Source organism: Solea solea, chromosome 13 (assembly GCF_958295425.1).
Source record: "Solea solea chromosome 13, fSolSol10.1, whole genome shotgun sequence".
NCBI lineage: Eukaryota > Metazoa > Chordata > Actinopteri > Pleuronectiformes > Soleidae > Solea > Solea solea.
In genome coordinates this window covers 10,945,010-10,956,548 of record NC_081146.1, presented here as the reverse complement: position 1 = coordinate 10,956,548, position 11,539 = coordinate 10,945,010, and the positions used below count along the sequence as shown (strand labels likewise).

Below are 11,539 nucleotides of genomic sequence, written 5' to 3'. Positions count from 1 at the left end.
GAGTAGTGTCACAGCAGAGGTGTTAAGTGAACAAAAGAGAAGACATTGGACCAAATACTGTAGAGTTTGGGGTTTTTTGCACAAGTCACTGCTTTCTATCTTTGGAGAACAGCATTCAAACAGTAGGCCTCCGCATGTGAATGTTGCACTGTGTTGCATTTGTCTGACAGAACAATTAGTGAACGTTTAGTGAATGACAGTAAAATTGATGAGACTATAGAAACATTAAAATTTTTGAAATGTTAATTTTTTTTGAATCATTATTATTATTATTTTTATTTTTTTTTATTTTTTCCATAGGATTGTCCTGCCCTTGAAATGCTGGCACATGTTTTCGAGAAGTAACAGTCTACACCACATGCTGCTCAAACATGAACAGTAAAACAAATATTCCAACAATATTCACATCTGCCAATCTGTTAAAGACACAGCACGAATGTCACTGTACAAAATGACGAAGATGTAACCAAACAATTGTTTTGTTCTCAGCTTGAATGGGAGCCAGTGTTGTTGACTCCATTGTAAATTCTCCCAATGAAGCCACAAAGGACATTCTGAACAGGGACTCGTCTCCTGTTTTCCTCTCTCTGTTGCAGCAAATCGGACAACCGGTGCTTTCGGTTTATTTGACAGAAAGCTTTCCTTCATAGGGCCATTAATTCATTTTAATCATAATGTGTATCACTGAAACAAAGGCATTGTTGATATTTATTCATTCACCCCCCCCCCCACACACACACACACACACACACACATAACCAGCTTCCCTCTACCAGTGTGTCCGTCTGTCTCCACAACATTCAGAGCTATTACTAATCTGTGAGACTAAAGTGAAAGACTTTTAAAACCAAAAAGAGGGGTGGAAAGAAAGCATAATTCAGTCATGGTGGTTGATTAATTTGTAATAGTCTGTTCACACTGGCTATTTGCACTCGTTTCTTTTTATGGAGGCTGAGAAGACAGAGGACGGGCTTTATCTTCCTCGTGCAATGCCTCTTGTCATTCCTAATGGGCCAGGAAGAGAAGATGTCAGACAAGTGAATAGGAGAATGAACTAAGCTCTGGGTTTTCTTATAGTGGATTAGCATGATTTGTCTCACTCAAAGCACCATTTCACAACGGCACATCTGTTCCACAAAAAAAAAAGAAAGAAAAAACACCAAATCAAATACGAACACAGTTTCACTGCATAGCTGGTGGGAATAATGTCTTGTTTCAGGTGGTTAAAAAAGGGGGTGGGGGGGAGTTCTGGCTGTGCTAAATTATCCCTTTTAACAAAAGAAGCTTTAAGCCATATTCACTGGCTTTGATTTGGATTCCTCAAATAGAATCCAATTAGAACATTTGAATGAGCTCCAAATGTCCTGGGCTAAATTGTGTGTACGTGGAGCACAAATGGCAGGAACAAAAAACGAAGTACAAAACAAAAACAGAAAATAAACAAACACATGTTGCATACGTATTGATAGGAGTGAGCAGTGAAGTGAAAGGTGAGAAGCAGGCCGTTGTGCAAAGAAGTCTCACTGTCCTGACTCAAAGAGTGGGAGACGACATAGCCCAGTGCGTTGCTCCTCTCTTGCCTGCATGTTATACAGTTGAACAGCAGCTCCACCGCAGACTAGACACCCCCTTTATGGTCCTGCTCTGTAGGGACGGAGTAGACCCTGAAGATGGGAGAAGGGGCAAAAACAAAACAGTATGCCATTATAAGGTGTGTTTTAGGCTCCTTCCAAGGACATGTCACGCATCCTTGCGTGTGAATTTCAAGGGAAACGTAATGTCTGCTTGATGCTGCAGGGCACTGACAGGTGCACAGTGACTGCAACACCCTGAAATATTCCTCCTCCCCAGGTGGAACTTTAAAACCTTGAAAGGCACTGTTGATCCAACAAGGCAAAGGTTGCTGTGTGATTAAGCCTCCTTTTCAGCAGAGCGATCAGTCAGCACCAAACACTGCCAGAGCTGACTGCAGCTCTGGGAGGCAGCCAGTAATCCTGTGGATGAATTTAACCCTTGCAGACTGGCTTGGGTGTCTGCTTCACAGTGCTAGTGCTCCTGATGGTTGAGGAACTGATTATGAACTAATTTGAACTGTGAAACCTCTTTGACCTAACCTGCAGGCCATCATTACTGCGTGCCAGAACAAAGATAAGTGATTACTCTGCAGAAATTGTACGAAAGCCAACTGTGGTTTAAAAAAAAGAAAATAAGTTTTGAACAGTGCTAAAGTGTGAAGCAAGAACCTCTCTCTGTATAACTGGTTTAGGCTGTTCTGCTGTATGAGTGCTGTTGGCAGATTGTTGTCATGACGCCAAGATTATGTTTACAGGGTTGTTTTATTCCCCGAGTAGAGTCATCTGCTCCTCATCTGAGATTCATGAGGTAAGCGTTGAAACAGGTTAACACCTGTCCCATTTGGTCATACAGAGTCAGTGACACAGTCTTAAGGCTATTGTTTGATGTCTAACATGTAACAGACTTCAGTTGGGGAGTCTCCAGTAGTGGTGCAGGGCCTCAGGCTATATTACTAATTGCTATACAAGTCTGGACAGACCCAGATCGTAAGGTGAATGTTGCGTTAGGATATTTTTTTTTTTTTTCATTTTGATGCTGAAGAGTTGAACGCAGTAAGGTAAATTTGCATTGCAGCACACAATCTGTTACCCATCAGACTGGTTCAGTCACCTGCAGGCTGACTTGAGGTCAAATGGAACATGAATATCTCTCTCAGCGAAAGTATGCCGCACAAAGAAAACAAATGTGTTTGTCTTGTTTACGATGAGAATGGGGTTTTACAATATAGTGGGGTAGAGATTTTGAAAGTTTATAATCAAACGTCAATTCTGTATGTCGGGAAATTTACACTTACCCTTGCTGTCGACTGTGCATGCGGCGTCTTACCAACATTACGGCTGCAAGGGGGTAAAAAAAAAAAGAAAAAAGGGGACAGGTCACAGCTGCACAAGAGAAATGTTTCCTATTTGCTTAGGTATTACCAGCTTTACAAGGCGACTGAAGGTTTTTACAGCAGTGCATTTATCAACTGTGTGAATCAAACAACCATTACTCCACATTTCACTCAATTATGTTTGAACAAAACACAGGGCACTTACCGACTATTGCTGCAACCGAGAGAGCCACAACAGCCACAGCTACGACGGTGATCACCAGGACGAGCTGATCTGAAACAGAAAAGATAAATCTTAGCATGTAACGTATGATATCTGTATTTCTAACACTCAGACTGTTCATTTGCTGTAAGACGTTATAACAAAAATGTGTCGAACCTGTGTTTTCTTCTCCTGTGGTTTTATCTACAGTTGAAGAACCACGAGAATGTTTGTTGTGAACGTCTGGAAACAGACAGTAGGTTAATCAGGTTACAGTTAAGACAATAGAACTGCTACACTATCAGCAAAGGTCTCATCAAGATGTTATGAATTGTTGCTGAGCTGCTACAAGCCAAAACAAATATTTGATTTGATAGAGGATCGAGGTCATTAAAGGAACAGTTCTACAATTTGAGAAGTCTGATGTATGATGGTACCAGTCGAACGAAAATGCTACAGGCACAAGCCCAGCTTGAGCCTACAGACTGGCAGAGTGAGAAACTATATCTTGCTGTGTCCAAAGATACCGAAGGCCATTCACTGACATCTTTGCTCACCCACCTATTTTGTACTACTTGTAAGATGCTTGAGTCATTTTGTAATTATGGCTCCTTTTCCAATAACTGCCTGGTTGCAGCCTCGTTTTAACAGATCTGCAATTCTATCAAACGTCAATCAAAGTGGAGATGAGGAGTGACAGAGAGAGGCGCGGAAAGAGAATGAGAATGCCAATGTTAATTAGCTGACCAGGAGGATGGCGGAGATGTCACTGTGCTCACTGGCCTTTTGGCACAGTCCACAGGGGTCCTCAAGAGAGCTAATTGATTCCATTCATGGGGTAACGGTTGGGTAGAGCCAAAGGATCTCACTGGACTAGAGCATCCAAAATATAATGCTGACTTACTGACAACAATCACAGAGGCCATAACCTTCCCATACTCTTGTCTGGACAGCTGCCATTATTGTGTTAGTGGATGTGACACAAAACAATACAGAAAATCACTCACCATTTATCTTACTCAAATCCTCATCATCTGTATCTGTAAAATGAGAGAAAAAAATAAAATTCAATTGTTTTAATCAGTAACAGTCAGCATATAGTTTTAATCTTTGGGCAACAATATCGATTGAAGGCTTTAATCAATAGTGATTAAAGAAACATTAAGAATCAACACTGGACACAGAAAACCAAAATTATAGATGAGGAAGCTGAACCGTAGGCAACAAAATTACACCCAGTAACACTACAGTGAACACAACTGTGAGTAAATAACACAACTTTAAATGAGGAGGGGAAACATCGGGTATGAAATGTGTCGCACAGAAAGATTTCCCTGCAAACTGCATCATGAATGTGAAACGACATCAAATTCACCCGGTCCTATTAACAAACATGCCTGGTGTGACCCTTGACATGTGTTAACTACACCTCGCCCAACGTACCCACTGAGCTCCCCTGATGTAAAGGAACTGACAATATTAGTAACACGAAACATGTAGAAACAAGCAGAGGACACGAGAATGAAAATTACAGTGAGATCATTTCTTTTCCAACAAATGTACAACATATTCTCTTTTCTCTTTGTTGGTGCATGAGCGTGTGATAAAAACTCTCAGCTGAGTTTTAAAATGTATATGTATTTATTTTAAAAAGAGTTCTCTCTAAATGTCTCCCATACCAAGTCAATTGAAAGACAGGTTAAAGAAGATTATTAAGAGATTATTGACTTACCGTCATCACCTGATCCTTCACTCTCGTCTGATACAGCTGCAAACAAAAACACACAGAGATGCAGTCACAATACAACTGTTGGTGATCATTATTCATTAGAATTCTATTTAGGTCAAATTAATTGATGGGGCGGAGACTAACATCGTCTTGTCAAGAAATTAAAGCAATAGGTTGCTAATAAAAAAAGAAATTCCTCCCTACATACTTGTTTTTTTTTGCCGTAGCAACTTAAGGAAGCAATGTAAATGGAAAGTGAGTGCATACATTAGTCCCGGTGCATACAGCACAGTCAATGTTGATACACGGGTAGGTGAGGAAAAAAACCTGCCAGCGCAGAGACACATAAACCAGATAAGATGCTTATCACCTGAAAGCGTCACAGAGATGAGAACATACCAGTAGCGGCTGGAAGCAGCAGCAGCACACACAGAAAAAGCAATCGCATCATCTTCAAATGCTGCGAAGGGAGAGAGAGAGAGAGAGAGAGAGAGAAACCAGGTTAAAAATATCAGCTATTAATATTCAGCGTCATTGATGTGTGTGAAATTGTGGTGTTTGGGTTTAGAGGTGGAGTGCGGCAGAAAGCAGAAATGCTGTCTATTAATGGAACTTGAGATTCCAAGCCAATCGGTCCTTGTGCTGTTTGGAGGCATGTATGCAAATCTACATTGTAATTTGAGGTAGGCGTTAGCGGGGCGGGGGTCAGTGACCGACAACCTTGTTTCCCATAGTGCTCAGCAGAAAAAGTGTTGAGATTTCTGTCACTGTTGGCTGGCAGCAGGTGTTGATTCAACATTTTCCCTTTCTCTTTTTAAAGGCACACAACGTCGCTAGCAACAAAACAACGGTCACTGTTTCCACTGATTTCCGCTGAGAAGACGAAAAACATTCACCGTGAATCATTTTTAATCGTTCTAACTACAGAATTACAAACATGTGCTTGACACATCCAGTAATTGTATCTTATCAGAGAAACTAAGTGATAGACTTACATTGGGTGTGAGTTCGTTTTGCTTTTTGTTGTTCTTAAGGATAAATGGCCCAACTTCCTCATGGCACGTGGCCCAAAACAAACCCTACCTCGGCTCCCAATCATTATCCGGTAGATGTGAAACGCAGATGTTTCTGAGGCTGCCTAACAAAGCCCCAGCTGTATTCCAACACAATATGAATGTTGATATTTTTAAATGGGAAATCATGGGAATGACCTCTCCTCTGGTTGAGGTCCCGGATGATGCCTCATTGGTCAGATTTAGCCACGGAGTTTGGCATGGGATCAGGAACCAATAGTAATTCATGTAAAGTTTGATAGTGTACACAGATGGAACTCTGCCATTGACCTTTGTGCCAAAAGTCATACTGAAGGCGCCTCTTCATTGTTAGCCATGTCTATTGTGCCCCTGTTTCCCCCATGACATAAAACAACCTCAGTAACCCTGACTGTTAAGTAAGTTGTATGCAGCAAAACTGCATCACACTGGAGTTAGTGACATACTGTTTCCTGTTTACTACAAATGAGTTATACACACTACACTGCATCGTACATGGTGAAAGGAAATTAAAAGGAAAAGAGGCATGGGCATTAAAAAGGACAGGCTACTTAGCATCAATTAATTATTTTCACGAGGTTTCATGAGGTTGTTTTATGAAAGACAAATGCAAACAGTATTCCTGTCCATGAATGCTGCCATGGTAGTTGATGTCCTTCATGTGAGACAAATGTCCACGCTGTACGGCTGCGTGGAGTAACAAGTAGAACGCAGTCCACAAATACATTATCATCGTGCTAAATTAGCAGAACAGCATCGAGAACTATTTTGGTTAAGTATATTGGAAAAAGATGTTAATCACACAACAGAGGCTGATTGGAGAGCGAGGGTAGTGTGGGCTGTTCTGCTGCTCTGAATAGCTGCAGTAAACCTCCAAACACAAATAACCTCAGAAGCCGCGAATAAAATCCCCTTCAGTGTCCAATTTGCTTTTCAGAGTCGCTTTGGGGCGAAATAATAAGCTGATCCCATTTGGAAATATTTATCAACCCAGTCCACTGCTTCCACATTAAAATGGCTCCTGACACCTGTATTATTTTTCAGATTGGGTAGTATATTCTTATACATTTGAATACCACCAGAGTCATAGCTGCCTTCTGACGGGAGAAGCAAAGATCGTAAAATTAGAAACCTACAATCATAAAACTAGAGAGCATTGCTGCAAAAAAAAGAAAGGCATCAACTGTACAGTGTACGGTTGCTGTAGGGTGATAGAGTCGTGTTTTTCTACACATTTTCCCAGTGTAGTTTTCCATTGACAGGATTAACCCTGAAACTCATTCCTGTCTGGTCAGCCCAGCCCACAGAACACCTCAGTCTTGTTTACCAGGTTTAAATTTGAATGATAGACACTTTCCACTCATTCAAACCCACCCAAGGCAATCTAGATTAAAACAAAGAAAAACAGAAAAAAAACACAAACAGAGGTTTACTACGTATCCATAAACAGACCTGCATGCACAGACACACACTGCCTCTGTCTTATCCGTTCACACAGATAACATCCCTCTGCTAAAACTCGCCACTTCGGATAAGGCTTTAACACCAACGATAGGAATTGCTAACATGCAAAGATATCAAAATTACTATGGCCTATAAAGTCTAATGGAAAACAGATACAAGCAGGGGGAAATAAGAGAGAAGATAGAAAAAGAAGAACTTTGGTGATTGTGAAAATGTGTCAGAGTTAAAGGAGATGTGCTCTAAAAGGAAATGAGCACAACAAGGAGAGAGTGCAGCAGGGAAAATCCACTCAGATCATTTGTTATTCATTTTCATTCAATTTCATAAAAGTGGTGGCTTACCCCACTTCAGTGAAGGGAGAAAATATTCTTATTGAAATGTTTACTCGGCTCTGCCATCTCTCCAGAAGCTGTTTATCTAAGTAAGTTTGATGCAAATCTCTTTTTTTCTCTCTCTCTCTCTGTAGCACAACACATTTTCACTGGACCGTGCACAAAGTAACAAGGAAGCTCATGATAAAAATGAATCTAAAATAAAGCCAATACACAGTACCTCAGTTGGTGTCACGCATGCCAGTGAACAACGTCCTCCACTGAGTGAAAACGTGGTTGTCGTTTCCAGTACAGATGATTTGTGGGTGACTTGTTGAGCATGAGAACACAAAAGGCCAGCAGTAAAGCAGCTAAGTGGATATGAGAGTGTCTATGACAATGACAGACGTCTTGGATATCCTGTATTTGTGAACACCCCCGTTCATGCCCTCTCTCTCTCTCTCTTTTGCATGTGTGTGCACAAATAGGAAACTTGTTAACAGACACAAGAAAATAAATCCGATAGTTGCACCCTAATGTTGACATTTTCACTCTCTGTTGTGACCAAAGCAGCAATAATCAGATTTCGAGCATATACAGCAGGCTGGGCACGTACACCTCATATTTACTTCTTTTTTATTTTATCAGATGGAGACAAATCTGCTGTCCCAGACGAGACATGGTGTTTACACAGCCCAGGCTACCTGACACTCTGCCTCACCTCTCCTCAAAGAAATAAGCTAAATATTTTCAAAATTGTAACACAAAATGATGCGCGTTATGGGTTCAACAAAGATTTTGTGCCCCGTGTTCAAGAAGCTTCATTAGCACGTTCATTAGCAAATAAAAGCGCTTACTTACGTGTTTACTGAATATTTTTGCAACCAAGAGTTCATTTCATGTCAGACGATGGTAAATATTCAAATCACTGTTTCTTGACCCTCAAAATGACATCCTCAAATGTCTCATTTTATCAACAAACAGAGGAGCAAAAAAAAAAAGTGCTTCATTTAGTAGCTAATTACTTATCAGTGAATTCTTGCAGCTTTATTATTTAGGTCAGAACACATCCAGAATACACACGATCAAGTGTCACAGCTGTTCTTGTTAGGTCTCTGCACTGACTTCTATCCATTTGGACAGCCTAACCACAACCTGGACCATAACCCGTTTTGAACCTAACCACAGTCCCAAATTAAACCACAATGTCACCATGTCTGCCTCATTGGGACCACATCTTGGTCCCCATGAGGACTACTGTTCCTGACAATGTCTTACACACACACACATTCAAGCAGCATTCATAGTGAGGACCCTCATAGACATAATACATGCCCTAGCCCCTTACCCTAACCTTAACCATCACAACTTAATGCCTAACACCTTAACCTAACCTAAACGCAATTCTAACCCTAACCCTCAAACCTGGTCTTAGCCCCCAAAAAGCCCTTTAAAGATGTGAGGACCAGCCAAAATGTCCTCCCTTTCCCAAAATGACTCCCTATAGTGTGTGTGTTTTTTGGTCCCCACAAAGCCACACATACAAGAACGTACACACACAGGAAGTGGGATAAAGGGTGCCAAGAGTACATTTTTTATTCAGGGTTTATGTACAGGGTTCTGTAACTCACTTCCTTCAGGAAGAAGTTTGCACATTTGAATGGATGATGATGTAAAAGGTGTCACACCCTGACTCACTCTGTGACAAACAGAGCTGCTGCTCTGTTTGAAAGCTTTAAAAATCTTCCCGTGAGTTGCTCACTGAGAAAGTTTTGGACAGACACTAACTCACACAGTTTAGCGAACTTGATAAGACGGAAGAAAATGTATGGGGAGGGAACAGAGGAAGCAGCAGTGCTGCTCAGTAACCAACCAAAAGAGTCTGAGTATAACAATACAACCAACAATAAAATGTATATTACCAATTATTAGACTGATGACCTACCTACACAGAGGAAGTGTGACGTTTTCAAACTCTCACCATCTCTGCTATTATTTCTTCTACTGCTATATAATTTCTTCCTTTGGCCATGTATCCACATCAAATTCCATTAAAGCCAATCCTTCATTTGTATGCTGTATGGCACATTAGCAAAAGTATAACCTCCTTGATTTGTAAGGCAATTAATGTTTTTAAAAATGTTTTTCACGATAATTAATTATAATTCACATCATCGGGGAGCTGCACCAACTCACCAGGTGTGCCGATTGTCCACCGTAACCATCCCTGCCTCGTTTCTGACATTGGCTGACTCCACATGCAAGTGCAGTCTATTAATTAATGACTTGAAAGGAAAACAGACTTAACATAGGCTATGTTTGTTTTTCCATTGATTGAAGCGTGTTTCCAGTGCAATAATGCAGTTTGTGCTTTCTGTTCGACCTCTACCTCTTAGTGAGTGCCGAGGTTCTTATTGAGCTATTATGTGTAAATGTTTGGCTGCAATCAAACTACATTCAGCTAAATTTGCATAAGCATTAGAGCACAACCCGACTAGTTTTTCAGCATGTCAGTCCTTTCTTCACCCAAGTCCTCATCCACGCTCTCGTCGGTATTTGCATTATTAGCACTAGTTCACCACTCTCTTCACCTGCATCACTCAAGTCTCAACAGTTCTGTTGTCTACCTTGAGAAGTTATATTTGTCTAGTTTTGAGTGTTGAATGAGGTGTGGCTTTGTTTCTGCTCTTGGCCTGACAAAAGATATTAATCTGTGTGCTGTTGGAGGGAATTATAGTCTCAAGTTATTGTGTCTTGAGAAAGCGTTGGTTATACACAATTGTATCAGAGAAAACGCCACCGCACTAAATACTAGTTTGCTCTTGTTACACTGCTTATCCAATGACTTGAAATACGTGATCCTTTTATTTTGTTTAATTGACTTTTGTCTCATAGTCTCAGTTACAATCCACACAAACAATAATACGCTTGTTAAAGAGCAATCAGTAAGAATACACCATAGTTTTATGCAAATAACTATAACTCTATAACTCTAATAGAATGTATATGATAAAAGGTACACTTACATTTCAATGAGCTGCTGTTTAGAATTGTCTTTACACACTGTTGGTATGTCGCTGCTCCCACGCAAAGATCCTTGTTATCATGGAAACTGCCAGAGTGAGTGTGCACGTTAGTGCAGGTGTACTCAGTCAGGAAGTTGGAGCTCTGTTCTCCATTGGCTGCTGGGCAGGTTGAAATGTGACACCACCCTGTCTTATCTCTGTTGCACAAGTAGACGCACTGTGCTAATAGAGAAACCTCGGCATGAATGTTGTCATTCAGTGAAAGCATGTTAATTATCATCATATCTGCTGCCAGGACTCTTTGTTAATTGTCTTATTGTTTTATCCGTGTGCCCTTTTATTGCAGTTGTTCTTTTAAATGTGAGTTTAATGTGTGTAATCTCCTCTGCAGGTCACAATTATAGCTGCTGGTGTTTGGACTGCAGTCACAGTGAAGGTTTTGGAAACTAGCTTCTTTCAGCGTGTCTTCCTCTCTGGTAGCCAGCCAAAGACAATTCACCTGACCATTATCTGTGGAAATGGCCATGGCTTGCCCCTCCCACCTTCCCACTGTGATAGCCATCCTCCTTCATGTCCTTGTGGGGAAGCAACTTTACTATCCCAATACTCCTCACTTTTAGGGGATGTCAATAGCAACATGTTCCTAGTGTCCTGCACTGAGTGTCAGCTATAGGTTTTGTGGTTGGTTTTACCTGTTCCAAACAAACACCTCAGGATTGTTTGTATGGATTTGTTCAGTTAAAACCAACCGATTACATTTCCCCCCTCTTTGTTAACACAGGAATACTGCCCATTTCCCTGTTGGCAATAACGTCTGTTAATGCAAATCTCAACATCACCACCATCA

General features: G+C 40.9%; 1 protein-coding gene across 2 annotated transcripts; it reads right to left on the bottom strand.

Annotated features, from left to right (window-relative positions):
- Window positions 1–1,064: 1,064 nt before the first annotated feature.
- On the bottom strand, window positions 1,065–10,980 carry si:dkey-262k9.2 (uncharacterized). 2 transcript variants are annotated; one of them, XM_058648310.1, is made up of 9 exons: window positions 10,693–10,980; window positions 7,908–7,996; window positions 5,239–5,299; window positions 4,843–4,878; window positions 4,118–4,150; window positions 3,288–3,353; window positions 3,114–3,182; window positions 2,870–2,912; window positions 1,065–1,664 (listed from the first exon to the last, which is right to left on the bottom strand). In XM_058648310.1, the coding sequence occupies exons 1-9, from the start codon at window positions 10,973–10,975 to the stop codon at window positions 1,619–1,621; spliced, it is 726 nt and encodes a 241-aa protein (XP_058504293.1). In that variant the 5' UTR covers window positions 10,976–10,980; the 3' UTR covers window positions 1,065–1,618. The 2 variants fall into 2 exon arrangements, with proteins under 2 accessions (XP_058504293.1, XP_058504295.1); XM_058648312.1 differs by lacking the exon at window positions 7,908–7,996 and having other exon boundaries at window positions 10,693–10,809.
- Window positions 10,981–11,539: the final 559 nt, after the last annotated feature.

Excerpts from the sequence above, each read along its gene's own strand:
- si:dkey-262k9.2 (XM_058648310.1), bottom strand. The coding sequence starts at position 10,975 with ATGATGATAATTAACATGCTTTCACTGAATGACAACATTCATGCCGAG. Across the intron at positions 3,183-3,287 it reads CACAGGAGAAGAAAACACAG|ATCAGCTCGTCCTGGTGATC; the intron begins GTTCGACACATT and ends TTTCTGTTTCAG. Across the intron at positions 2,913-3,113 it reads CTCGGTTGCAGCAATAGTCG|CCGTAATGTTGGTAAGACGC; the intron begins GTAAGTGCCCTG and ends ACCCCCTTGCAG.